The sequence below is a fragment of the Geotrypetes seraphini genome, chromosome 2 (assembly GCF_902459505.1).
Source record: "Geotrypetes seraphini chromosome 2, aGeoSer1.1, whole genome shotgun sequence".
In the NCBI taxonomy this organism is placed as follows: domain Eukaryota; kingdom Metazoa; phylum Chordata; class Amphibia; order Gymnophiona; family Dermophiidae; genus Geotrypetes; species Geotrypetes seraphini.
The window spans coordinates 517,742,343-517,770,134 of record NC_047085.1 but is presented as its reverse complement, the minus strand read 5'-3'; the positions used below and the strand labels follow the sequence as shown (position 1 = coordinate 517,770,134).

At 46.4% G+C, this 27,792-nt stretch overlaps 1 protein-coding gene across 1 annotated transcript in view; it reads left to right on the top strand.

Annotated features, from left to right (window-relative positions):
• Positions 1-1,946: 1,946 nt before the first annotated feature.
• The window catches only part of LOC117355019, a 287,124-nt gene continuing 261,278 nt past the window's right edge, over positions 1,947-27,792 (top strand). Inside the window, exons 1-3 of the mRNA XM_033932966.1 lie at positions 1,947-2,085; positions 2,337-2,463; positions 3,242-3,355. Of these exons, the coding sequence (XP_033788857.1) occupies positions 2,062-2,085; positions 2,337-2,463; positions 3,242-3,355 (265 nt within the window). The 5' untranslated portion in view covers positions 1,947-2,061. The remainder of the gene's footprint in view (positions 2,086-2,336; positions 2,464-3,241; positions 3,356-27,792) is intronic.

Here is a 27,792-nt window from a genome sequence, read left to right as displayed (position 1 = left end):
CTGGAACGAGCTAAGCCTGCTGTCGCCAACTTGCCCTGGAAGCCGGCTTTCTGCAAGTCCCGACCAAGCAGGAACAGGAAGACATTGCAGAAAGGTGGCTTCTGGGGCAGACCAGTGGGAGCAGGCTACCTTATTGCTGCCGCCTGAAGATTAAATTATAGCATCCGGGCCAGAGCAGGAGGAGGTAGATGGAAGAACCGGCTCAACCTGGACCGATGTCCCCATTAAAAAAATAAAAACAACAAAACCATCTGGGCACCCAGACAATTCTCAAGAAAAGGACAGGGCTGGGTTTTCCTGGATGTCTGGAAACCCTATCTGGGAGCGTGTGGTGCAGTGGTTGGAGCTACAGCCTCAGCACCCTGGGATTGTGGGTTCAAATTCCACACTCCTCCTTGGGACCCTGGGCAAGTCACTTAGCCCCCCAATGTCCCAGTTACATTAGATAAGAGTCAGAACCCAGCAGGGCAGAGAGGGAAAAATACTTGAGTACTTGAATGTAAACCACTTAGCTTATAAGTGGTATATAAATCCTGAAATAAATAAATCTCTTCCTAAAGGTGTTTAATAAATGCCAATAAAGAAAGAAGAGTTCCTCAGATGGGATGTGGGCAGACACGATTTAGAAAGGAATCAGGATCATTCTCTGGGTACAGGGGAGAAGCTTGAGGGTTTCTCTCTTGCAGGACTGGAGGGTTTTAGCTGATTTACAGTGAAAGGAGCAAAGGAAGAGCTTCTAATAGGACAAAGATCGATGACATCACAAGGGGGAGGGCGGAGCTTCTCACGGAGGGATCCGACTACATTTGCTAGACTCCACCCCCTCCTGGAAGGGGCGGAGACTACTGTACTTGCATAGGAAGCAGTGTACACATCATATGCAGCTACTTAGTCTTGTCACAACCTCAGAGAGAACTGACCAAGCAAATCCCACAACTGCTCCTTGGGAGGAGCCAGGGCTGGGGATGGACAGAGAGTTCCTTCTGCTGAGGGAGGCAGAGCTTCCCGCCCTCCCTCCTTAAACTCCTCCAAGAACATTCTGACCAATGAGTGCCAAGAAGAAGCTAAAACCCCTCCTTCTCCCTCGCTAGTGGGCGGAACTTTATAACTTCTCTTCCACCTCTAGCAACTGTCTGACCAATCAGCACTCAAAGGGGCGGAACCAACAAGAAAAGGCTGCCTCCCTCAGTAAATCGAATGCTCAGAGTGAAGCGCCGCCAGGCCTGAAGTTCTCCAGAGCAGAGCTTCCCGCCTTCCTGGGCTCTTTCCCACAGGAACATTCTGTCCAATGAGGGCCAGAAGAAGCTAAAACCCCTCCTCCCTCTCAGTGCTAGTGGGCGGAACGTCTTAACTCCTCTTCCACTGTCTTCCTCTTCCAGCAACTGTCTGACCAATTAGCACTGAAAGGGGCGGGACAAAGAAGAAAAAACTGCCTCCCCTCCTTCTCCCCGCCCCAGGAACATTCTGACCAATGAGGGCCAAGAAGAAGCTAAAACCCCTCCTTCTCACGGCTAGTGGGTGGAACTTCTTAACTCCTCTTCCACCCCAGCAACTGTCTGACAAATCAGCACTAAAAGGGGCGTGACCAAGAAGAAAAACTGCCTCCCCTCAGTAAACCGAATGCTCAGAGTGAAGCGCCGCCATGCCCGAAGTTCACCAGAGCAGAGCTTCCCGCCTTCCTTGGCTCTTTCCCACAGGAACATTCTCACCAATGAGGGCCAAGAAGAAGCTAAAACCCCTCATTTTCCCCCGCCCCCCATCTCAGGGCTAGTAGACGGAACTCTCTAGCCCAGTAATTGTCTGACCAATCAGCACGGAAAGGGGCGGAACCCACAAGGAAAGACTGCCTCCCAATGTAGACCGAGTGTTCAGAGTGAAGCTCCGCCTCCCTTTTGTGATGTCATCCGCCTGTGCCCAACAGGAAACAAGTCTTTCCTACTTCCTGTAATTCGCAATTGAGCAGAAACTTCCGGCTTCAAGTCTCAGCTTCTGCCTTTTTGTTCTTTCTCGCAAAAGTGTAAGAGACAAACCCTGGGCCACCTTCATTTCTGATCCTGGGAAATGGCTGCAGGAGCATCTGCCCAGGTGGGTCTTGTTGAAAGGAGAGAGATTTGGGCTGGGACAAACCCAGAAACCCTTCCCTCTGCCCTGAGAGGTCTCCCAAAACATCTCCCTCTGCCTCACTGAGCCCCAGCACTGGCAGCTCTTCTGAAACACAACTAGTCTGGCACTGTGGGTTATGTACATCCAGTAAATGTTCCTCCTCCCCAATGAGTATCAGCCCTTCCTGGAAGAGTTGCAGAAAATGCTGAGTGTGTTTCTGGTTTGTGTTTCAGATGCAGGTGACATTTGAGGAGATCGCTGTCTCTTTCTCCCAGGAGGAGTGGGAGTATTTAGATGAAGAGCAGAAGGAGCTCTACAGGGAGGTGATGAAGGAGAATTATGAGATCCTGATCTCTCTGGGTAAGGGATAAACTTAACATATTTATTAGCAGTAGTGGGGGGGAGGGCGGATTAAAGAGTAGGCACAACCTTCAGGCCTGCGGAGGTCGGGGGGACCCACCCAACCTACTCCAAATGAAAAAAGACAGCTGTATGAAGCCTGAAGGAAGTGTTCCTAGTAACCAGCAGTCAATGGATAAATCTGGCAACAGTAAGAACAATTCTACCACAAGTAAACTACAGCAAGCAACACATAGGGACAAACCTACCCAAAGAGGCAGTGTCCACCAACAACAATAGTGGATGCCACAAGAGGCTGGTAACATACTCAAGAACAGGAAAAAAAGATATTTTAATTTAATCATGAAGTTATGATTGTTGGACAGACTGGATGGGCCATGCAGGTCTTTATCTGCCGTCATTTACTATGTTAACTACGTTAAAATGGAAAAGAACTTTGTACTGTATTAGTTAAAGATAATCTCTGAAATGCAGATTCTTTGCTGGAAAGTTTTCTCTGGAGAGAGATGTGGGGAAATGATTTTAGCTTCCTGCCCCTTCTCTGAGCTCACATCAGTCTGAACATGCTGTCTGTGTTTATTTCACCTTATTCCAGCTGTTTTAGGTATGAACAAGGAGACCTGCATGTTGTATAAGGTTTAAAGAAGTTTACATATATTGAAGAGAAGGTGATAATATTACAATATTTAGAGTGGGGATTAGATTTTAAAGATAAATAAAGAGGGTTTATGTTACTTCTAAGAAAAAATTAACACGCTTTTATTAACCCCAACAGCAGGTTCTCCCACCTTCACCCCTAAGATCATATCCTACATTGAACGAGGAGAAGAGCCGTACATCAGGGATGAACCAGTATCAGAGGAAAGAGAAACTGAGAAAAGTATCTGCTCGGGTGAGTGCAGTAATAAGAGGGACTGGTAAAACACCTTCTGTAGGGTGACTGCTGGGGGGGGGGTTGGTTCTACCCCTTTATAGATGAGGATCAGTCACTTGGTCTGTAATCAGTGGGCCACACAGTCTTAGCTCTGGATAGGTGGAGGAAACTGTGTGTGTTAGTTATTTATTTAGCCTCCCAAAGGAGCCCAGAATAGAGTACATTCACAGTATAAGCAGGACAAACTTGGTGGGCATAGATGTATAAATTTTAGCTTTTACAGTATAAAATCAAAAAAACTCTGTGGAGTGACGATGTTCCTAAATAGACTTTATTTGAAAGTGTCAAAGTTCAAAGGTACACTGAAATCATCCACATAAAATAATTCCATCTACATAAAAGTAAATCATCCACATAAGAGCCTTAAAGGACCTAGTCCGCTAGGGATACAGGACCCAATACGGTCCGCGTTTCGACAAAAAGTCTTCTTCAGGGGTCCCTGGGGGCCCTTTAAAGGTGAGTACATGGGAAACAATTGTGTGGTGAGCCGGAAGTGAGACACTGCTGAAGAAGACTTTTTGTCGAAACACGGACCGTGTTGGGTCCTGTATCCCTAGCGGACTAGGTCCTTTAAGGTTCTTATGTGGATGATTTACTTTTATGTGGATGGAATTATTTTATGTGGATGATTTCAGTGTACCTTTGGAACTTTGACACTTTGATACTTTCAAATAAAGTCCATTTAGGAACATCGTCACTCCACAGAGATTTTTTTGTTTTCTCTGGATTTTCTTCTTTGTGGATATTTTGGGGTCAATTCTTTTGTTTTTTGCTTGTAGCTTTTACAGTATAGTCATAACATATAGATTTGGAAATATAGACTTAGTAGACATAGGGTGTTTTAAAATTGTAGCATTTTCTGAAAAAACATAGCCTTTGGTGGTTTAAGTTACATCATTTTCCATATGGACATAGCCTAACATAAAGGTAAAATAGCTTTGTCGGTTTGTGCATCATTGAAGTATGGTGGGTTTTTGGTGGAAGGCATGATTTGTGGTGCCAGATCCTGGGATGTGACTGTTGTGAGCTTTGCTGTGTACTGGGTCTGTGTGCAGAAGCCTGGGTAGCAGCAGGGTCTCTGCATGTTGTCCAACTGGCAGCCATAAATGCGAACACCTAAATGTGTCACTTTAACACATCATTTAGCTATTCTGTAAGTTAAGATTGTAGCTGCGACCCATCCATGTTCCTTCCCGGCACTTATGTGCTACTGAGTGTGTACTTTATAGACTACCACTGAGTTCTCCATGCACATAAGCACACACTTGCCCACATGTGGCCTAGTGCTCTGTACATTTAAGTTTTCATTTAGTGCTTAAATAACATAATATAATCCATTTATTTAATCGCAATACCTTCCAGTTCTATGCACCAGGGCCTTGGAGTTGTTAGATAAATCCTTCGACTCCGACTCCTCAGTTCCTAGTACCCATGACTCCGACTCCAGGTACCCAAAATTGTCCCCAATTCCTCGACTCCGACTCCAGAGTCCAGAGCCCTGCTATGCACTTCCTTGACTTAGGAGATAGAGTGCAGGCTGTTAGGCATTCATAGCAGTCCTTTGGGGAGCTCAGGGTGTTGGCTGCAAATTTGCCTCCTTGCCTTCCCATGTGATCCGTCACAGTCTGTATGTGTGTGGGGGGGGAGGGGTTAGAGGATCATTCCAACTAAGGTCCGACTGGCAGCCCAAAGGTTTCGGCATAGGAGCTGGCTGGTGGCTTGAGGTAGAGAACCTCTCCAGATCCAGCCACACTTTAAAGCTGAAGTAGGCTGCAGCACTATTTCTCTAACACATTTTCTGTGTGTACAAGCTGTGACAGCCTATGGGGAAAATCAAGGGGGAGGGTCATTGAACTGTGTATTTTGACTGGTTTTGTGGTTAGTATTTTGGTTCCGTCCCCTAAAACCCTAGTTTTGAATTTTTTTGAGTCAGCCTGAAGTATTTGAAAGTTATTTTTAGGCACCAAAACACTATTGTAGTGGCCATCTTGAAATTTCCAACTTTATTTTTTCTAAGTTTCACAACTTATCCAAAACATCTCATTATGCCTCAAAACTTACAGGGATGGAGGGGGAAGTGACGTCATCGCACCTGATGGCTGCTTGAGCTGGGAGGTCAACGGGACTCAGTTCTAAATCATACTATTACAGATGTTCCTCGGTGAATTCTCAATTAGCAGTGTGATTCTGGAGGGTATCGTTTCTCCTGTCTAAGAACATAAGAACATAAGAATTTGCCTCCGCTGGGTCAGACCAAAGGTCCATCGTGCCCAGCAGTCCGCACCCGTGGCGGCCCATCAGGTCCATGACCTGTCAGGTTATCATGATTTAGCCCTATAGCCCCCCTTGTTTTTATCTATACTCTTTCCATACTGATATCTACCCCTATCTGTATCCCTCAATCCTCCTATCCTTCAGGAATCCATCCAGTCCCTCTTTGAATCCCCGTAGCATACTCTGCCCGACCACTTCCTCCGGGAGCGCGTTCCATGTGTCCACAACCCTCTGTGTGAAGAAGAACCTCCTGGCATTGGTTCTAAACTTGTCCCCTTCCAATTTCTCCGAGTGCCCTCTTGTGTTTGTGGTTCCCCGTAGTTTGAAGAATCTATCCTTGTCTACCTTCTCCATGCCCTTCATGGTCTTGAAAGTTTCTATCATGTCTCCCCTAAGCCTCCTCTTTTCCAGGGAGAAGAGCCCCAGCTTGTCCAGCCTGTCAGTATATGAACAATCCTCCATACCAATTATCATTTTCGTAGCTCTTCTCTGGACCTTCTCAAGTATTGCCATGTCTTTCTTGAGGTACGGCGACCAATATTGGACGCAGTACTCCAGATGCGGGCGCACCATTGCACGATAAAGTGGCATGATGACTTCCTTCGTCCTGGTTGTAATTCCCTTCTTAATGATGCCCAGCATTCTGTTAGCTTTCTTCGAGGCTGCTGCACATTGCGCTGATGATTTCATTGTTGTGTCCACCAGCACACCCAAGTCCTTTTCAAGATTACTCTCCCCCAGGAATGTTCCCCCCATTTTGTAGCTGAACCTCAGGTTTCTTTTCCCTATATGCATGACCTTGCATTTTTCTATGTTAAAGCATATTTGCCATTTGTTTGCCCACTCTTCCAGTTTGCTTAGCTCCCTTTGCAGGTCTTCGCACTCCTCTGTGTTCCTAACTCTGCTGCAGAGTTTGGTGTCATCAGCAAATTTTATAACCTCACAACTCGTCCCCGTTTCCAAGTCGTCGATAAATATATTGAACAGCAGTGGTCCCAGCACCGACCCCTGCGGAACACCGCTCGAGACTCTCTGCCAGTCGGAGTATTTGCCCTTCACTCCAACCCTTTGTTTTCTGCCGGCCAACCATCTATGTACATCCCCTCCCACCCTTCTACAGCTTCTTAAGTAGCCATTCATGGGGCACCTTGTCAAAGGCCTTTTGGAAGTCGAGATAAATGATATCTATGGATTCCCCTTTGTCCATCTGGCTGTTTATCCCTTCAAAGAAGTGCAGTAGGTTTGTTTGGCACGATCTTCCCTTGCAGAAGCCATGTTGACTCGGTTTCAGTTGTCCATTTCTTTCTATGTGTTCACAGATGCTATCCTTTATTAATGCTTCCGTCATCTTGCCCGGAACCGAAGTCAAGCTCACTGGCCTGTAGTTCCCCGGGTCACCCCTCGATCCCTTTTTAAAGATAGGTGTGACATTCGCTAGCTTCCAGTCCTCCGGTACCTTCCCAGTGCTTAAGGATAGATTACAGATTTGTCGAAGTGTGTCTGCTATTTCCGTCCTCAGTTCTTTTAGTACCCTTGGGTGGATTCCGTCCGGGCCCAGTGATTTGTCACTTTTCAATCTGTCTATCTGACGGAGGACATCCTCATAGCTTACCTCTAAGGTCTCCAGTTTTTCATCCTGATCCCCACTTATGGTCTCCTCGAGTTCCGGTACATTGGAGGTGTCCTCACTTGTGAAGACTGACGAGAAGAACCGGTTTAGCCTATCGGCTACCTCTTTTTCCTCTTTAACCACTTCCTTTCTGTCTCCATCATCTAACGGACCCACCTCCTCCCTTGCTGGTTGTTTCCCTTTCACGTATCTGAAGAACGCTTTGAAGTTCCTTGCTTCCCCAGCAAGCCTCTCTTTGTATTGTCTTTTAGCATTTCTAACCACTCGGTGACATTCCTTTTGGTGTTTTTTTGTGTTCCTTCCGGTTTTCCTCAGTTTGGTCCTTTTTCCATGTTCGGAAAGACACTTTCTTGTCACCTATCGCCTTCTTTACTTCTTTTGTTATCCATACCGGGTCTTTTGTTAGATTTTTTTTTTTGCACCCCTTCCTAAACCTGGGGATGTACAGGTTTTGTGCTTCTTGCACCGTGTCCCTGAGAAGGGACCATGCTTCCTCTACAGTCCCCATCTTTCTAGAGCTGTTTCTGAGTTTCTTTCTCACCATTTTCCTCATAGCATCGTAGTTCCCTTTCCTGAAGTTGAGCGCTCTCGACGTGGTTCTCTTCACTCTTGAGGTCCCTACTTCTAATTTATGGTCAAATATATTTTATTGAGCAATCAAGAAAACAACAGAGCAACACAATAAGTTCAAAACCAGCTCAAAAGAGTTTGAAATATCCCCCAAAAGAACCTCCCCCCCAAACCCCAACCAAAACACCCCCCTCCCTCCCCCCCATTCCCACCCCTGGGTCCTCCTTCCAAATACAAAAGAACAAAGAAGCGGAAGAGCAAGTTATACACAAAATGAAACAAAAGGATAAGCACAAACAAGAAGCATCAATTAAGTATCCGGCTACGAGCCAGAGGGGTCAAAGTAGTTCAGAATGGTTCCCAGGTGGTCTGGTAAAGGCAGCTCTGGTGAGAGGACAAATCAGTCACATCCCTTCGTTCCCACATCAAGAGAGAAATCATGCGGCTCCTCCAAAGGGAATAGTCCGGAGCTTCAGCGTCAAGCCATTTCAGCAGGATGCATTTCAGAGCAATCTGGATAGACCACTTGAGGAAAGCGGCAACTCCTTTGGAACGTGGAAAGTAGTGAGGAATAGTCCCAAACAAAAGCAAAGGTGAGCTGCGAACGGTGACATGCCAAAGATTCTCCACAAAAGCAAAGATAGCAGTCCAAAAAAGCTGTACCTGAGGACAAGTCCAAAACATGTGGCCCAAGCTTGCTTCCGGAGTCTGACAACGAATGCAGGCTGCGTTTAGACGGAAGTGAGCCAAATAAGCCCTTTTAGGAGAGATATATAAACGAAAAATCAATTTAAAATGTTGCTCCCAAAAGGTAATATATTTACGAAAAGCAGGCAGTCGGCGGACAGCCTGAAGGAGTATGTCAGAAGGCAAATCAACAGCAAGATCTCTGGACCAAGCATCTCGCAGCTGAGAATGGTCAAACAAAGGGCATTCATCTTTCAAGTGGCGATGATGGAACTTAAGGGGGACCCGTTGTTGGGAACTAATGGTAAAAGCCGTGGACAACAACTCTTGACAAGAGGCCTGCAAGGAGCTAGAAAGTAAGGAAGAAAGGTAGTGATGGACTTGAATGTAAGCAAAATAGACAGTAGGGGGGAGAGTAAATTCTGCTTGTAACTGAGCAAAAGATTTTGGGGTGCCATCATCATTAACCAAGTGAAATATATATTGAATGCCCCTTGTTTCCCACCGAGCAAAACTCGGCCCATCAATCCCAGGCAAGAAAGAACCATTAAAACGGATAGGCAGGAAGGGAGAGACAGAGGGAGAAAGAGTGTGAAATTTACAGACCCAACGCCAAACCTTCCTCAAGGGTCGATGTAGTATTTTCACAGAGAGAGACTCAGGGTCAATAGAAGGAATAGAATGAAGATAGGCACTAAAGTGAGTAGAATGAAAATAGGAAAGTTCCAGAGAAGTGTTAGTAAACGCTGAAGTACCCCTAAAGAGATCATTAATATGCCGCATGCCACAACCAACTGTCAAATATCGGAGATTCAATAAGCCCAAACCACCTCTATACCAGGGAGTCGCTGCCTGCCTATTGGACAAACAAGGTCTCTTACCAGCCCAAATAAATTTCTGGACCAGGCGCTCCAGTCTGCGCTCGTCACGAAAAGTCAAATAAAGGGGAAGGACCTGAAAAACTTAAAGCCAACAGAGAACTAGGAGCATGTTATACAAGTGTACTCGACCCAGAAGCGAGAAAGGAAGAGTTTCCCAAAGGTGTAACTTATTTTGTAAAGCCTGAAACAGCGGCGTCACATTTAACCGGTACAGACTAGATAAATCCAGCGGGATGTGAACCCCCAGGTACCGCAATGCAGAGTCAGCCCAACGAAGAGGAAAAGCACCCCTCCACGAAGTTCTTAAATCCGGGGGAAAAGGTAAAGCCAAGGATTTATCTAAATTGAGAGACAGCCCCGAATAAAACCCAAATTCAGAAATGAGATCCAGAGCTGCCGGGAGAGAGTCTTCAGGCCGGGTGAGAATTAAGAACATGTCATCCGCATACGCCAGGGTCTTAAGTTCGAAGTCGCCAACCGAGAGACCTCTGACCTCCTCAAACCCCTGAAGAGTGCATAACAAGTGTTCCAAAGAAAGAAGAAACAAAAGAGGGGAAAGAGGGCAACCCTGTCGGGTACCACGAAGGATAGGGAAGGAGTCTGAACGGGTCCCGTTGACAAGCAGAGAAGCATGCGGATTGGAATAGAGGGAACTCACGGCATCCAGAAAAAACCCTCCAAGCCCCACATACTCCAAGGTACGAAACAAAAAAGACCAGTTGAATGCTATCAAACGCCTTAGACGCATCTAGGCTAACAAATAGCGTCGGAATCTTGCGAGATTGACACTGAGCAAGGGCAAGAAGTAGCTTACGGACATTGTGTACAGACTAGCGGCCCCAAACAAAACCAACCTGATCCTCATGGATAAGTTGTGGTAAATGAGGAGCAAGACGATCAGCCAGCATGCGTGCGAAGAGCTTGAGGTCAACATTTATTAAAGAAATGGGGCAATAAGACCCCGGCAAATCAGCGTTCTTACCCGGCTTCAAGAGCAAAGTAATAAGGGCCTCGTTCGCAAAGCACTGAAAAGAACCACGAGCAGTAGCTGCATTAAAATATGCCAACAAAGGTCCATAAAGAGAAGGGGAAAGGAGCCGATAGAAGTCACCCGAGAACCCATCTGGGCCCGGAGCCCGATCAGAACGGAGCGATTTAATGGCAGACTCCAATTCAACCGCCCGGAACGGACTATTAAGAGAAGAAATCGCAGCCTCCGACAAACGAGGAAGCCCAGAAGAGTGAAGATAGTCCGTCATCATCTCCAAAGAAGCATCATCCGACGAAGAAGTCAAATAAAACCCCAGAGATCTCAGAAGTTTGAGACACCATCCCACCGCCCCAGGTCCGCAAAGTTAAAATCGGCTTCCTACCAGTTGTAGCGTTAACCAAACGAGCTATAAGGCGGCCAGGTTTGTTCCCATAACGAAGAAAACGATGTTGATAAAAGGCTTTGCATTTTTGGGAACGAGAATGGAGAAGTGAGTTCAAGGCCACCTGAGTAGACAGATAACAGTCTCGAGTCTCCTGAGAAGGGTGAAGAGAAAAGGACCGCTTCGCCAAACGTAAGGCCCGTTCGAGAGTAACGATCCCTTGGTTAATACGCTTGTTACGAGCACACAGAAAGGAAATGATATGACCTCGAATCACCGTCTTCCCAGCCTCCCAAAACAAAATAGGATCATCCATGTGGGAAGCATTATTCGTGGAATAATCATCCCATTGGGCCTGCAAAAAGGTACGAAATTCCATATCCTGGGCAAGATAGAAGGGAAACCGCCAGGACGACGCTCGGAGATACGTAGAATCCAAGAAAACATCTACCCAATCGGAGCGTGATCCGAAATAGACAGAGGTCCAATCTCAGCCGATTGAACGGAAGGAAACATAGAGGAAGACAAGAAGATGTAATCTAAGCGAGACCAAGTGCCATGGGCACGAGAAAGATGAGTATAGTCACGAACTTCAGGGTGCAGGAGACGCCAAGGGTCCACAACCGAAAGAGATTCACAAAAGTCCGAAAGAAGGTGACCCTTAGAACCCAAAGAAGAAACGGGAGATCCGGATTTATCCTGATCAGGAGTCATGACCAAATTAAAATCTCCCAGGAGAAATAGAGGATCACTAGGAAAACGAGAACAAATTTGGAGTAGCCGCTGCAAGAAGGCTGATTCTCCAGAATTAGGGCCATAAACCACTAACAAAAGATAAGAGCGCCCTCCCAAGGTAAGTCGTAAGAGCAAAGATCAACCGTCAGGCTCCTTATCAAGAACCTGGACACCAATGGGAGAAGACTTGCGGACCAACACAGCAATGCCCCCATGACGGCCCGAAGAGGAAGCAAATTACACCTCCCCCACCCAAGAACGACGCAACTTAAGATGTTCTGTATCAGTCAATCTAGTTTCTTGTAGACATGCAATATCTGACCGATAGCGTTGTAGAGCAGCAATTATTTTGGATCTCTTGACAGGCGATGTAATCCCCCCTACATTCCAAGATGTAAGTCTAAAAGGGGTATTCACAGCTGAAAATCAGAAAAGATGCGAAAGAAGAAAAAGGAATCCAAAAGAAAACTACCGCAAGGACCCAGCCCCCCCCCCCCGAGTAGCAGTGACAGCTTGATGAAAACATTAAAGAAAAAGATTGAACAATGTAACACATCAAGAAATTGAGACAAACATACTGAAGGAGGACCCCCCCACCCCCCAAAAACCCACCCCACCTACACCCAAGCCCCCCCCAACCCAGTATCCCCAACAACAACAGTCCCGTCCCATAAAAGAAATGGAAAAAGAGCCACGTTAAGATGTGTCAGGGGCCCCCAATCCCCTTACCTCACACACCGCAGGACAGCCCACTACATCCACAACCAGTCCAGTCATCCAACAAACCACGGAAACGGGGGTTGGAAGCTAAAAGAAACTAAGGAACAGAAAGGCACAAGCCCCAGGACTCCTCAGCACCAGAAGGCCGTAGGAAGTAACCGAACCCCCCCAGACACTCACCTAACAACCAGCCACAAGAAACAAGTATACCACCCAACCTCCCATGCTCACAAAGCAATGCAGACAGGCACCAAAACCCAGGCGAAAAAATCCAAGCCTATACCCACAAGCAAGTCCCACGCAAAGCAAACAACAAACAACCCCCCCCCCTCAAAACAGCACTTTCCAAAGAGGGCTCATGCACACCACTTCCCCAGACCAAGCTCAAACACCACAACCACTCACCAAACAATCAAGAAATCACAGGCACACAAACACAAGGGAGACAGGCACCATAGAAGCCACACAAGAGAAGACCAATTCACCCAGTCCCAGAAGGTTTGAAAAGGTGCACTCAAAACAGGGCAGCCGGGACCCCGGGGAACGTAGAGTACACTGGTCCAAAGTCACCCTCACACCAGAGTCCCACCCGACACCCAAACCAGTGCCCCCCAGACTGCCCGTCCCAGAACAAACATCCAGCAAAGCTAAATAAACCGCAGTCATTCACACAGAAAACAGCAAATACAAATGATGAGAGGTACAAATATGTACCGCAGGTACCAGAGGGTAACAGAACAAGAGTCATAAGGTCCATGTCATGGTGAAGGCATACGGGCTGTGGGGCTCAGGACAACTCCATATGTAGTCAGTGGGAAACCAAGCCCATGCCAAGATAAGCCAGGAACAGGAGGTGCAAGGAAACCAAGAAAGCACCGCAGGGCCAGCTCCAACAAGAAGACAGAAACACCGCTAGCCATGAGTCCTGAACAGGACGCTCCAGCCATAACGCAAGGCTTAGAGCTCAGGGGGCCGAGGAAGAAGGCCCAGACTCTCCCGGCAAAGCATCAATGTAGGCTTGAGCTGCCTCAGCCGAGGCATAGGTTGCCCACCCTTTAGGGGTCCAGATCTTCAACTGCGCTGGGTACAGAAGTTGGAAGCGCTGTTTCCGATCAAACAGCTCCGAGCACACTCTGGAGAAGCGACGACGACGCTCTTGCAGCGCTGGCGAGTAGTCTTGGAAGAGACGCACCGGTGTCCCCTCATAGAGAAGGGTATTCCGATGCTGGCGGTACTGCTTCATCAGCTCAACCTTGACCGCCGAGTGATGGACCTTGAATATGGTGACCCTAGCGCGATCCCGATCGTCGGATCGCCGGCCCAGGCGGTGCGCTCTATCAAGCTTCAGAGGACCCACTCCAGCCGGAAGGGGCAGCGCAGACTGGAGCCACGACTCCAGTACAGATAAAAGGCAAGATTCTGAAACTGTCTCTGGGAGACCCACCAGACGGAGATTGTCCCTTCTCGAGCGATTCTCGAGGTCCTCCAACTTGTCTGCCTGTCTTTGAAGTTGGGCCTTCAGGGACGCCATATCCGTCGCGGAGGCCACGTGGGAGTCTTCAACCAGCGAGACCCGGTGTTCCAGCTCTCCTGTGCGTCTGGTGGTTTCCCCCAGGAGGGACTCAAGCGACGTGAGCTGGGAGGAGAGCTGGTCGAAGCGGGAATCCAATGCCCGCACCACCGACACGGACAATGCGGCAATATGGGCCTCCGATAAGGGGAGCGCGGAACCCAAGTTTCCCGCCGCTGCCATCTTTGAATCCAGCCGCACCGACCGCGTCTCCCGATCCTTAGTAAAACGGCCGGACTTGGCGCTCATGACAGGGCTAGCGCGCTGGAGGAACCCGTCCATACACCGATCCGACGGTCAGGGGAAAAGCGGGACCCACAAAGATAAGTAATTTAGGCACGAAGGGACTCGGGGCTCCGGAGCACGAGTAAGTCACGTCTTACCCGGTCCAGCACATCACGTGACTCCCCCTACTTCTAATTTATACCGGATCATGTTGTGATCGCTGTTGCCTAGAAGCCCTACTACTTCCACCTCCTTTGCAGGTCCCCCTAATCCGTTGAGGATTAGGTCGAGAGTGGCGTCCCCTCGCGTTGGTCCCTTGACTAGCTGTTCCATGAAGCAATCCCTCACAGCCTCTAGGAATTCCTCTTCCCTTGCGCAGTTGGAGTGACCAATACTCCAGTCAATCCCCGGGTAGTTGAAGTCCCCCATCACCATCACAATTCCGCTTTTGCACTCCCGTCTCAATTCTGCTTCCAGTTCGTGGAGGTTTGCTTCTGGTTTTCCAGGTGGGCGATAGTACAGTCCCACTTTTGTGTCAGCTCCATTTTTCCCTGTTAATTTGACCCAAAGTGATTCCAGTCCTTCCACCTTTGCTGCCGTATCCATCCTGACCGAGTGGATGGAGTCCCTTACATATAGTGCTATTCCTCCTCCCTTCTTACAAGTCCTGTCTCTCCTATAGAGTTTGTACCCTGGCAGTACCACGTCCCATTTGTTGTCCTCTGTCCACCATGTTTCTGTGATTCCAATTATGTCTAGGTCCTCTCTTATGGCCATGATCTCCAGTTCTCCCATTTTGGTCCTTAGGCTCCTTGCATTGGCGTATAGGCAGTTTAAGTCCCGGTTCTTTTTTACCCCTGCTGCTTTTTCTCGCGATTTGTTTCTCTTGCTGTCCCCCTCACGGGCTGCCAACCCCTGAAATTCCTGTTGCCAGCTTCAGGCCTTGCTCTCTGCCTACTTCCTGTTTTCTTGAAGATAGGACCCGACAGAGAGTAAGGCCTGAAGCCAGCAACAGCAGTGAATTGTGAATGCTGCTGCTGCCCGATGAAACTCAGGACACCAGCCTTGGGTGACAAGGAGGAAAGGGAGCAGAGGGGGAGAGAATTGGGGAAAGTGTTGAAGGAAGATGAGGGAGGGAATGAAAGGAAATGCCAGGGCTTGGACGGAAGGAGGAAGGTATGCCAGACCAAGGGAAAAGGAAGGAGGAGATGTTAGAGCATGGAGGGGGAGGGAGAGATGGAAGAAAAGGAAAGGAGAGAGATGCCGGGAATCAGGGAAGGGATTATGCCAGACCATGGGGGAAGGAAAGAAAGGATAAGAGAGAGATGCCAGAGCATAGGGGAGGGGGTAGTGACAGAGAGAGAAAAACGGAGAGGTGACAGATCTGAAATCAATCATATACAAAGGAGAGAAGGGGCACGGGATAGATAGTTTATGGAAGGAGCATAGAAAGAGGGAAGATGCCATATGGAAGAGAGAGAAAGAGAGAGAGGGCGGACACTGGATGGAAAGAGCACAGAGGGCAATGAATGGCAAAGACAGCAGTTTTACCAGCTCTTCTCTCATGATGTCACCAGTAGCATAACGCAAAATGAGCGCTAGTCTTGCATGGTTAGTAATATCTGTACTTTCATCCAAGCACATGGAGTAGAAGGGTGCTTTTTGTAAGTCGCAAGTAAGCTGTTGACTAACATCAGCAGCCATTCGCAGAACCCTATCTTTTGCAGTATTTCTGCTTAGCGGCATCTCAGAGATGCGCTGCACAATTTTATCCTTGTTTTGGAAATCATGGAAGAGTGAATTACTCCCAGCCAAAATTGCCTTTTTGATAAAATCTCCATCAGAGAGGGGCTTACCATGTTTTGCCATGCACAGTGAAATTTGAAAGCTGGCAACTGTAAGATGATTAGTTTTTGAAAGATAGTTGCTAAAACTAAGAGACTGGGAGTGATATTTCTTTAATTTTCCTTGTAGGAACTCTTTTCTTTGAGCTAAACCAAGTTCAGCAACACTGTTATGGTTGGTCTCAAAGTGACGTTTGACACTTGATGTGCGAGACACAACACTTTCATTACACATAATACACAATGCTTTCCCACTGCGTTCAATCACTCCATATGTACTCTGTCCAGGCCTCTTGGAATGGTCTTCCACTATCTGTTTTTGCTTTTTTTGCTGTACTCATTTTCTTTGTTCAAGACTTCAAGTCTACAAAAAGATAAAATTTGTATAATAAAAAAAATCTAATGAAGTGCTGTATACAAATCTGTCCCCATAAAAAAATATGTGATTGGGGAATTTTACTAATTGTAGACATCCGTTTTGGTCAAAAAATATACTGTCCGGGTGAAAACCAGACTTGTGCAACCTGAGTGTATGGGAAAAGGACTTTTATTTTTCATTATTGGAGCCTTTGTTATTTTATTATGATGTTTACAAAAGCACTGTGAAGGGCCACATATACACTTTACTGTTTTTTGCTATATTGAGTTTTCCATAAGGTACAGCGCAGAGGATTAGTGTGTTGGTTGTTCACAGAGAGCCCAGCCCTCCTCTCAGCTTACTGAACTTCTCTATGCAATCATCATAAGCAGCTTTTTTATTTCCTCGAAATTAGCATGTCCCCCATGGAAGATACAGAGGTTTTTACAGAGGAGCACATTATTAGACACATTAACTTCCCCCCATATCCTCACCTCTCTAGCATGGGAGCACTAGGAACTGTTCCTGATTACAGATGTCACATGTGAAGTTACACTACAGCCTCACTGAGTTCTTGTGACAGATTCAGTGTGAAACTTCTCTTCCTCCCCCCACTTCCCCCTCACACACTGCCTGGCTCATAGGATACTAAGGGGAAGACAGGTAGGCTAAACATCCACTCACAGGACTGCAGCCAGCACAGGAGGATGGGCCGCGGCCCACCGGGACAATGCCCGGTCCTCCCAATGGCCAGTCCGGCCCTGTTGCCAGGTGAGCTGCAAAGCAGACACCGGCACACTCGCCTCCCGCCGCGCCGCATATCTTAATTGCGGACTAGAGAGTTGCGCGGGGACAGAAATCCTACCCGTCCCCGCCAAAGTCTCCCTGTCCCCACCCGTCCTCGTGAGGAATCCCACCCGTCCCCGTGAGGAATCCCTCCGTCCCCACCCATCCCCATGAGGAATGTCCTCCGTCCCCGCCCGTCCCCGTGAGGAATCCCCTCCGTCTCCGCCCGTCCCTATAAACTTCAGAAATAGTTATTTCATTTAATTATGCTACTGAATTAAAGGCTCTGGTAGAAACCCATTTACAAATAAGCAAAAAGACTTTATTAATTTGGAAATATTAATTGGGAAGAATACACACTTTGTAAACGGGTTTCTACCAGAGCCTCTTTTGTTTATAAATTTTTATCAACACAACTAATATACTACTTTATCCTGAAGCAAAAAAAAAAGAAAAAAAGAAATAGAATTCTTTTCCTACCTTTGTTGCCTGGTTTCTGCTTTCCTCATGTTCTCATTCAGTTCCTTCCATCCACTGTCTCTCTTCCTTCTGCGTCTTCCATTTGCTCTGTTACTGTGCCTCTCCCTTTCTCCCCCCTTCCAAATTGGTCTGGCACCCATCTTCTTCCCTCCGCTCCCCCCATAGTCTGGCATCTCTGTCTTCTTCCCTGCCAGCGTCTTCTCCCCCCTCTTTCTTCCCCATGGCCTTTCAGCATCCTTCTCCACCCCCCCGTCTTCCCCATGGCCTTTCAGCGTCCTTCTCCACCCCACCCCCCCCATCTTCCCCATGTCCTTTCAGCGTCCTTCTCCACCCCTTTGTCTTCCCCATGTGCTTTCAGCGTCCTTCTCCCCCCCGTCTTCCCCATGTCCTGTCAGCGTCCTTCTCCCCCTTCTGTCTTCCACAAATGCTTTCAGTGTCCTTCCCCCCCACCCCGTCTTCCCCATGGCCTTTCAGCGTCCTTCTTCACCCCTTTGTCTTCCCCATGTGCTTTCAGCGTCCTTCTCCCCCCCGTCTTCCCCATGTCCTGTCAGCGTCCTTCTCCCCCTTCTGTCTTCCACAAATGCTTTCAGTGTCCTTCCCCCCCACCCCGTCTTCCCCATGGCCTTTCAGTGTCCTTCTTCACCCCTTTGTCTTCCCCATGTGCTTTCAGCGTCCTTCTCCCCCCCTGTCTTCCCCATGTCCTGTCAGCGTCCTTCTCCCCCTTCTGTCTTCCACAAATGCTTTCAGTGTCCTTCCCCCCCCACCCCGTCTTCCCCATGGCCTTTCAGCGTCCTTCTTCACCCCTTTGTCTTCAACAGTGCTTTCAGCGTCCTTCTCTCCCGCCCCGGGTGCAGCACAGCCGGCCAGGTCCCCTTACTTTTGTGGCGCTTCCGCGACCGACAGACCGACAACAGCCCCGGTCTGACAAACCTCCCTGCCCTTAACCGCGAATCTAAATTTCCTTCTTACAGCTGCTGTAAGAAGATAATTTAGATTCGCGGTTAAGGGCAGGGAGGTTTGTCGGACCAGGTCTGTTGTCGGTTGGTCGGGTTAGCTCCACAAAAGTAAGGGGACCTGGCCGGCTGTGCTGCACACGGGGCGGGGCGGACCGCCCCCTCCCTTGGTAGCCACTCGAGCCGTGAGGCTACTCCCCCTTACCTACCCTGCCTGCAGCACAGAGCCGAACGGAAGTCTTCCCAACGTCAGCGCAGACGTCGGAGGGAGGGAGGGCTTTGTTTACCGACGTCAGCGCTGACGTCGTGAAGACTTCCGTTCGGCTCTGTGCTGCAAGCAGAGCAGTAGGGAGAAAAGCTGCGCGACTTAGTACATCCAGCCCCGCAGGAACCCCGCGACCCTCGGAGGCGTCCCCACGGGATCCCTGCGACCCGTGCAGCTCTCTATTGCGGACCTTCCCGCGTGCCAGCTGCAAGGCCTTCGCGTGCCACAGCTGGCACGCGTGCCATAGGTTCGCCATCGCTGCTCTAGGGTTTGGCCAGTGGTTCCAGTCATTGTTCAGTCTACTCATTGGAATAGGTCTTTTGATTACTCTCTGTTGTCTTATTCAATGCCTGCCTTCCTTGTTTGCTTTATGCATTAGTCCATATCGCAAATTATCTTGAGCAGATTTGCCTTACCTCCGTAAAGCCCTTAAAATAGTAAAGTAAGGGGAAATGAAGGGATGCAGTTCTGAACCAGGGCAAGGTCAACACGCAGGCCAGGTCAACACATTGATCTAAGGCTCTGTGTAAGGATCTGAGGCCTTGTGAAAGAAGTATGAATCCTTTCTCATTTCCCTCTCCCCTCCTGCCACGTAGACATTCTAAAAGCAAGGAAAATGTTAGCACCTTGTGACAGAATGCTGAGGCATTTCCCTCTCCTTTTTGTCATAAGACCCCTGTCACATATTAACCCTTATCTTAATCAAGCAGTCCTTATTTGGAAAGGACATCAGCTGACAGGCATTGAGGATGTGCACAGACTCAGGTTCTGTCCACATGTTAATCAGGCCCTTGCCTAAGTGCTGAGTTGGAAGGTGATCACGAGATAAAGCACGGGGCAAAGGGCAGGTGATCACATGTAAAAGCATGTACCTGTGTTTCCACCAATGTAAAAGCATGTACCTTTATATCCACCAATCATTAGATGTGTAACGAGGGAGTTATGATGTCATGTGCATAGAAGCATAATAAAAGGGACTCGGAGCTAGCCATTGGCAGCGCCTCCATCCCGACTCTTAGACTGTGTGTGTGTGTTTACTGTGTTCCATTCCTACAAGTGGTGCTGGGAAACAGGAACCTTTGCCGACCCTCGCCCTGCTTGCTCCGTCTGACAATAAGACTTGGTGCACCTCATCCTCCGGATTCTTTATTATCATTGCTTGGGGGGGAGTTGTCTTTTTTGCTTGTTGTTTTTTTCAATATTAGTGTTATCTTGTTTCAATAGCTCTTTTGAAATTTGCAAGGTTCTCTATCTTTTGCTCGTTTCATTATGTTAAATGTGAAAGTTATGTCCCTTAATGTTAGGGGGTTGAACAAACCTTTGAAACGTCAACTCTTGTTTCGGGAAGCCTCTCTTTTGAAGGCTGATGTTATATTTATCCAGGAATCACATTTGCTGCTCAGACATAATAGGGTATTATGTCATAAGTGATTCCCTTTAATTTTCTTGGCTTCTAATCAGGGGGGTTACCAAGGCATTGAGCAGGTGTTAGTTTTTTAGCGGGCTGCGGGGGTTAGCGCTTGATGAAATGTCCCGCAGGGAAGAGAGACATGGAGGAGCAGAGAAGGAGTGCTGCTGGACTGGGGGAGCAGGGAAGAGGTGCTGCTGGACATGGGGGAGGTAACAGGAAGGGAGAAGGCCTACTGCTGGACAAGGGGAGCAGGGAAAAGGTGCTGCTGGACAGGGGAGACGTAAAAGGAAGGGAGAAGGGCTGCTGCTGGACAGGGGGAGCAGGGAAGGGGTGCTGCTGGACAGGGGGAGTAGGGAATAGGTGCTGTTGGACAGGGGGGGAGGTAACAGGAAAGGAGAAGGACTATTGCTGGACAGAGGGAGCAGGGAAGAGGTGCTGCTGGACATGGGGGAGGTAACAGGAAGGGAGAAGGCCTACTGCTGGACAAGGGGAGCAGGGAAAAGGTGCTGCTGGACAGGGGAGACGTAAAAGGAAGGGAGAAGGGCTGCTGCTGGACAGGGGGAGCAGGGAAGGGGTGCTGCTGGACAGGGGGAGAAGGCAAGGGGTGGTGGTAGACAGCCGTGGAAAGAGAGAGACAGAAAGAAGGCAAGAAAGACAGACAGACAGAAAGCGGCCAAGGAGAGAGAGAAAGAAAGACAGACAGACACACACATCTATTCTAGCAGCCGTTAATGTAACGGACTTAAAGACTAGTTTCAAAATAAATCAATAATTAAAAACCCAACTTTCAGGGATAGAGTCCTCTGACCTTAATAACCCTATTTCAATTCTTTTTTTTTTTTGTGCTGGTTGGGAGGTTGAAGAGCGCCCTTTCGCCACCTGCTACGTAGTACATGATTGAGGGGCGGGAACTTGGGTCTAAGCCCCTCTGCAGTCTTCTAGAGCTGGAGAAAGGTAGAGGATCTTATTGGGGGAAAGAAACACTTTCTGGAACCCTGGGACAGCAGTCCTGCACCCTCTAAAGGTGTAGATGTTTCACAGCCCAAGGAAAGATGATTACTCTGTCCTAAGGGGGTAGGAGAGTTGCTTACTTAAGCCTTTACCCCAGAATTCATTCATCTCCTCTGACAGATTTATGCAGAACTCCGTCTGTTAGGCACGCTGGCGAGCAGACCAGTGCACAGTCACCTTGATGCTCAGAGTACTCCTTCCCTGAGAGCAGAGGCTATTCTGGAGTTCGATGGTCCATCAGACAGGGATTTGGAGGAAGAGGGGTCAGATTTAATTCCTTTATTGTCCCAAAGTGAGGTTGCCCTAATGGGACAGGTAGCCTCTCATTTGGAGGACCAGGAGAAAATAGCCATAGACCAGGGAGAGGATTCTTTCCATTCGCCAACAATGATGGAAGCCTTGAAAAGTACGGAAGTCAAATGTTAGGTTCAGGCAATTGAGGCTGATAAAAAGAGAAAAGACATAATAGACTGTAAACATCTTTCTTTTTTTCAAATCTTTATTGATTTTATTAAGCATATAAACGGTGCAACATTTAAACATTCAAGAATTCAATGAACAGCACTTACATACTTGGTAATTACAGAATGACTTTTAGGTTTCAACGCTGTCCCAAATAAAATCAATTTACTTAGATTTCAGTAAAGCCTTTGATACAGAGAGGTAGTCATTGGGGATTCCCCGCTGAGGGGCACCGAGGGACCAATTTGCAGACCAGATATGCAATCAAGAGAGGTTTGCTGTCTGCCAGGAGCCAGGATCCGAGATGTAACCGCCTGCCTAGATAGACTTATCAAGCCCCATGACCACTTCCCCAGGTTTCAACGCTGTCCCAAATAAAATCACATCATAAGACAATGGAATAGAGACTCCTGAAACAAAATTAATTTTGCCCAAAATTGATTTCCAAAAATTAAGTATCGATGGAGAATAAAATAGAAGATGATCCAGTGTCTCCACTCCAAGATGACAGTGCCAGCATCCATTAGATTTTGTGTTATCAAGTTTTTGCATTCTTACTGGAGTCCAGAATATTCTATTTAATAGAAAAAACAAAGTTTGTCTCATTGATGCTGAAGCTGTACAACACATCCTCCGAGTCCAAATCCGGGGCCATTGCATTGCAGAAATATTTTGTTGAATTTCCATGCCCCAGATATCTCTTAAGCTTGTTTTTGGGTTTTTTGAAACTTATTCCTTTATACCACTTGGAAACATAGGGAAGGCAGACGATACTGACTTACTAATGTACACCATTCAGGGAACCCTTTTAGACTGTAAAGATCTTTCAACCCCTAACGAAGCAAACAATAGCGAAACGGCTTGGCTCCCGTCAGGTGAAACCTTAGTATTGATATTACTTTATGGTCTAGGTGGAATATAATCAGCATTATTCCAAAATAGCCTGTGTTGGGTTCATTGTGAAGTAGTGATGATATTCATACCCCAGTAAAAGCACCAGAACGTGCGCGGTAGGGCTAGACTCGGTTAGGGCGCTGGTCTTTGACCTGGGGGCCGCCGCGTGAGCAGACTACTGGACACGATGGACCAATGGTCAGACCCAGCAGAGGCAATTCTTATGTTCTTAATTCCTGGCAACCCTGGATTTGACAGAAGCTTACCTTCACATTCCAATCTTCCTAAAACACAGAAAGTTCCTGAGGTCCGTGTGTTGGAGAATCACGACAAATTTTTAACGCTGGCAACAGCACCCCAAGCTTTCACTATAGTTCTGGTGGTAGTGACTGCTCATCTTCGCAGAGCGAATTAGCAAGTGCAGCCGTACTTGGACAATTGGCTCATCAGGAGAAAAAGCAGTAGCGGATAAAAATTGTATACCTCTAATTGTGCTTGATAAGGGTGAGCTGTTGGCGAATGATGCCTCTATCCATGATGCTTTTGTTGGGTATTTTTTTCAGGATTTATGTAAGCCCGAGGATTCGCCCTCGGAAGAGAATATTTGGAAATTGTTGGATGGGGTGCGGCTTCCCTCAGTGACATATTCTGAAGCTTTGGAATTAGAGTCCTTGATTTCTCCATCTGAGGTTCTGGCTATTATTAAGGATTTGCCTCTAGGTAAGGCACCAGGTTTAGATGATTACGCTAATAAATTTTATAAAACCTTTGGGACCTCTTTAGCTCCCCTGTTGGCTAGGGTATATAATGATATTATTGCTAGTACAGTACTGCCTCATTCTTGGCGGCTAGCAGGGGTGTCTTTGATCTTAAAACCGGGGAAATATCCTATAGGCCCATATCACTCCTTGGAACAGATTATAAGATATTTACTACATTATTACATTACATTACTGACTTCTATTCCGCCTGTACCTTGCAGTTCTAAGAGGATTACATTAGAAGATAACTGGACATTTCCAGGAAGAAAATTACAATTAATGGAGCTGGTTACATAATTCAATTTTGAGGAGAGGTTACAAGATAAGTAGAAAAATAAGGAGAACGGCAGAAGGAGCTGGAAATTTACGAGATAGTTACAGAGAGGTTGCTGGTTACTTTGTTGAGTCAGGGGGATATTACAGGTAGGGAGAGGGGAGGTTAGGATATCTGGATGCATTTTTGGAATAGTAGGGTTTTGATTTCTTTTCGGAAGGTTTTGAAGTCAGTTGTTGCTGTCAACAGGTTGGAGATGGAGGGGGTCCAATTTTGCTGCCTGTGTTGCTAGAAGGTGGTCATACATCTTTTTGCACTTATTAGCTACTTGGTTGCAGAGAGTGCTCCTCCGATTAATACATGTTGATCAATCGGGGTTTATAGTGAGTTGGCAAACCCAGGATAATATTCGGTGGGTACTGCATATTATATCTGAAACTAGTAATGTGGTTAATTCTTTTTGCAGTCACTGCCGAAAAGGCATTTGATAGGGTTTGTTGAGCCTTCCTCTTTGCTGTCTTAGATGCAATTCATCTTCCTCCACGGTTTGTAGGTTGGGTTAGAGCTCTTTATAACCACCCTTTGGCTAGTTTGTTGGTCAATGGTGGTTATACTACAGAATTTGAACTATATTGAGGCACTAGGCAGGGCTGTGCCCTGTCGCCCCTGCTTTTTGCATTGTCTATAGAACCCTTAGCACGACAACATTTTGGTTTTTGCCATTTGGTGTGGTGGACTTCATCATACAATAATGTTATTTTCTGATGATATTTTACTTTGTCTCATCCTGACCAATCTTTACAGCAATTATTGTTAACTTTTCAAGTTTACGGAGAGGTGTCTGGCTTGAAGGTTAATCTCTCTAAATTGGAAATTTTGAGTTTAACTGTACACCCTGATGAGGTTGGTTGTTTACAGCAAAGGTTTCCTTTTGCTTGGATCTCTGGGATACTTCGATATCTGGGGATTAATCTTCTTAGGAGTATTGATCAATTGTATGCTAGTGATTTTCCTGGAAGTCTCCGAGAGATTTTTTTGCATCTTGGAGGATTGGGGATCTCTCTCTCATTCTTGGATGGGACACATAGCTGTTGTAAAAATGATACTTTTACCCAAGCTTTTGTATTTGTTTGTATCTTTACCGAATGATATACCGGGCAGATTTGAATAGAAAACCCTTTCATTACATTTGGCGTAAGAAACCGCCCCATGTGAAACGTACAGTGATGTGGCAATTGAAAAAACAAGGGGGTATGGGTCAGTCTAGCTACATCATCTAAGCTCTGGGTGAAAATGGAGCGCTGGCTGGTGTCTACTGTACGTTTGTGGGCCATTTTGGATCTTCCTCAGCAGCAGCTATCTGCTTTAATCCGTAGGTCAGTTCCTTTAGTGAGATATATATTGTCCTTTTGGTATTCGATCAGACGGATCTGGTTTCCTGATCGTGTATGTTTTTTTTGGGATTTACGGCTATTTTGTGTGCTCCAGGATTTAATGCAGCTCTTTATTGGTCTATTTATTTGCATTGGGCTAAGGCTTCTCTATGTACACTAGGTCATTTATGGACTGATTGGGGCCTTTTGCACTGGGATGACTTACAGGGAGAGTTTGGCGAAACGGTTCCCTGTCGGACAAATACTGATCGGGGCTATTGCGGTATATTTCATGCAGCTGTGCTGCATGAAATATTCTTCCTACCTGCAAGCACACTTTGCTCTACACAACCCCACACAAACTACCAGAAACAAAAACATCTTCGCCTATCCTAATATCACTGGCTGCAAATACAAATCCTACCTTGACAGAACCTTCATGTTCCAAGCTAACCGACAACAATCCTGGCTGAGAAACTACATAAATAAAACCAGACAAACCTACCATGCATTCCGAAAATCTATCAAAACTGCTCTGTTTGACAAATTCATCACCTAAACAGACCATTCCGCGCTCTCTACGCTTTTTCCCCCTTCAAACCCCTAAGCAATTCTTCAGGCAATTCCTACCCCACCCCTTACTTTCCTTCCCCTACAACCCTTTTCTCCTGTAACTTTCCCCTCATGCATTTGTAATTCGCTGAATGTCCAACCTTCTCTTAATGTGAACCGCCTAGAAATCGACTGAGTATGGCGGTATAGAAAAATAAAGTTATTATTATTATTATAAAGGAAGTATCAGATAAGTGCTTCCTTTTAACAACTTTTAAGGCTGGTTGTGCTTTATATATATTCTCACAACATGACGCTGTTCTTCTCTCAGTTTTGAGATATAGCTATGTATCTGCAATAACGGTATATAGCATTAATTTTGTATTGCTGTTAAGTATATCCAATAGCGATACAATCTGTATGACTAGTGGTCAATACGATAAATTTGTGTGAGGTGGTACATTATGCCCATAAATTAGCATTAAAGAAAAATGTTTTGGTATAAACCCCCCAAAAAGATAAAAAAAATAAAAAATTTTCATAAAAATTAATTTGAGTAGTAATAACTTATTGGACCTGACCAAAAAAGTCCTTTTAATTTTTGAAGATTTTGGATCGATGAAAGATAACCCATGCCACAATTCCTAATTGGATAATATTACTATGATCCTTGGAGTGGCAGTTCTGAGATTCTTTCCTTCATTTAGCTGCCTTATACCAGGGGTGTCAAAGTCCCTCCTCGAGGGCTGCAATCCAGTTGGGTTTTCAGGATTTTCCCAATGAATATGCTTGAGATCTGTTAGCATACAATGAAAGCAGTGCATTGGGGAAATCCTGAAAACCCGACTGGATTGACTTTGACACCCCTGCCTTAAACCATTCACTTTGTGTGGATCTTGATTAGTTGTGGTTAATATTCATATTTTTCATTTTCTCAAGTTTTTGATTGCTCAACACTAAAAAACCCAATGGGAGAGAGATTTGGGAGTTACTCTGACAACTGAGCAATGGGGTAGAAGTTTTAGGAGTTTGATGACGACATCTCTTTCAAGTAATTTGAATGAAAATGGTCATGAAATCTTATATAGACTACATCCTACATCCTCAGCGACTACATAAGATTTATGGGGATGTTAGTCCATTGTGTTGGAGAGATTGCGATGTAATGGGGGATTTTCTTCATATCTGGTGAACATGCCCCATTATTCACAGGTTTTGGCCGCGTTTACTTTTTACTTATCATCTTGTTACCGGAGATCTTTAGCCCTAGGATCCGATTTACTGTTTCTTGCATGTGAGGCCTCCACATGTGTCCAAAGACCATAAGAACATAAGAATAGCCTTATTGGGTCAAACCAATGGTCTTTCAAGCCCAGTAGCCCATTCTCACGGTGGCCAATCCAGGTCACTAGTACCTGGCCAAAACCCAAGTTGTAGCAATATTCCATTCTACCAATAAAGGGCAGACTATGGACTTTTCCTCCAGGAACTAGTCCAAACCTTTCTTAAAACCAGCAACACTATCCGCTCTTACCACATCCTTTGGCAATGCGTTCCAGAGCTTAACTATTCTCTGATTGAAAAAAAATTTCCTCCAATTGGTTTTAAGAGTATTTTCCTGTAACTTCATCGAGTGTCCCCTAGTCTTTATAATTTTTGACGGAGTGAATAATTGATCCACTTGTACCCGTTCTACTGCATTAAAGGATTTTGTAGGTTTCAATCATATCTCCCCTCAGCCGCCTCTTTTCCAAGCTGAAGAGCCCTAACCGTATTAATCTTTCCTCATACGAGAGGAGTTCCATCCCCTTTACCATCTTGGTCGCTCTTCTTTGAACCTTTTCTAGCACCACTATATCTTTCTTGAGATAAGGAGACCAGAATTGAACGCAATACTCCAAATGAGGTCGCACCATGGAGCGATACAGGGGCATTATGACACACTCCAGCCTGTTATTTTTTTACATCCCACTGAAAGAAGAATTATGCACCTACTTTGACCCATTTGTTGTGGAAATTGGACTTTGTCTGTTTAATGTTAAAATTGACTGTTTCTAAATATGCATATAAATAGAGAACAAATTGATATCAAGTCGTATTGAATTACCAGACCTCAAATACCCAATGCTTTACTTGAATGATTTTTCATGCCCTTGCTGGGGTGGGGTATTCATCATTGGTCTTGGTAAAGTGACAAGTGCTCAAAATATTTAATTTAATTTATCACTTTCAACAGGCTTGTTAATACAATAAATATAAGAACATAAGAAGTCGCCTCCACTGGGTCAGACCAGAGGTCCATCTCG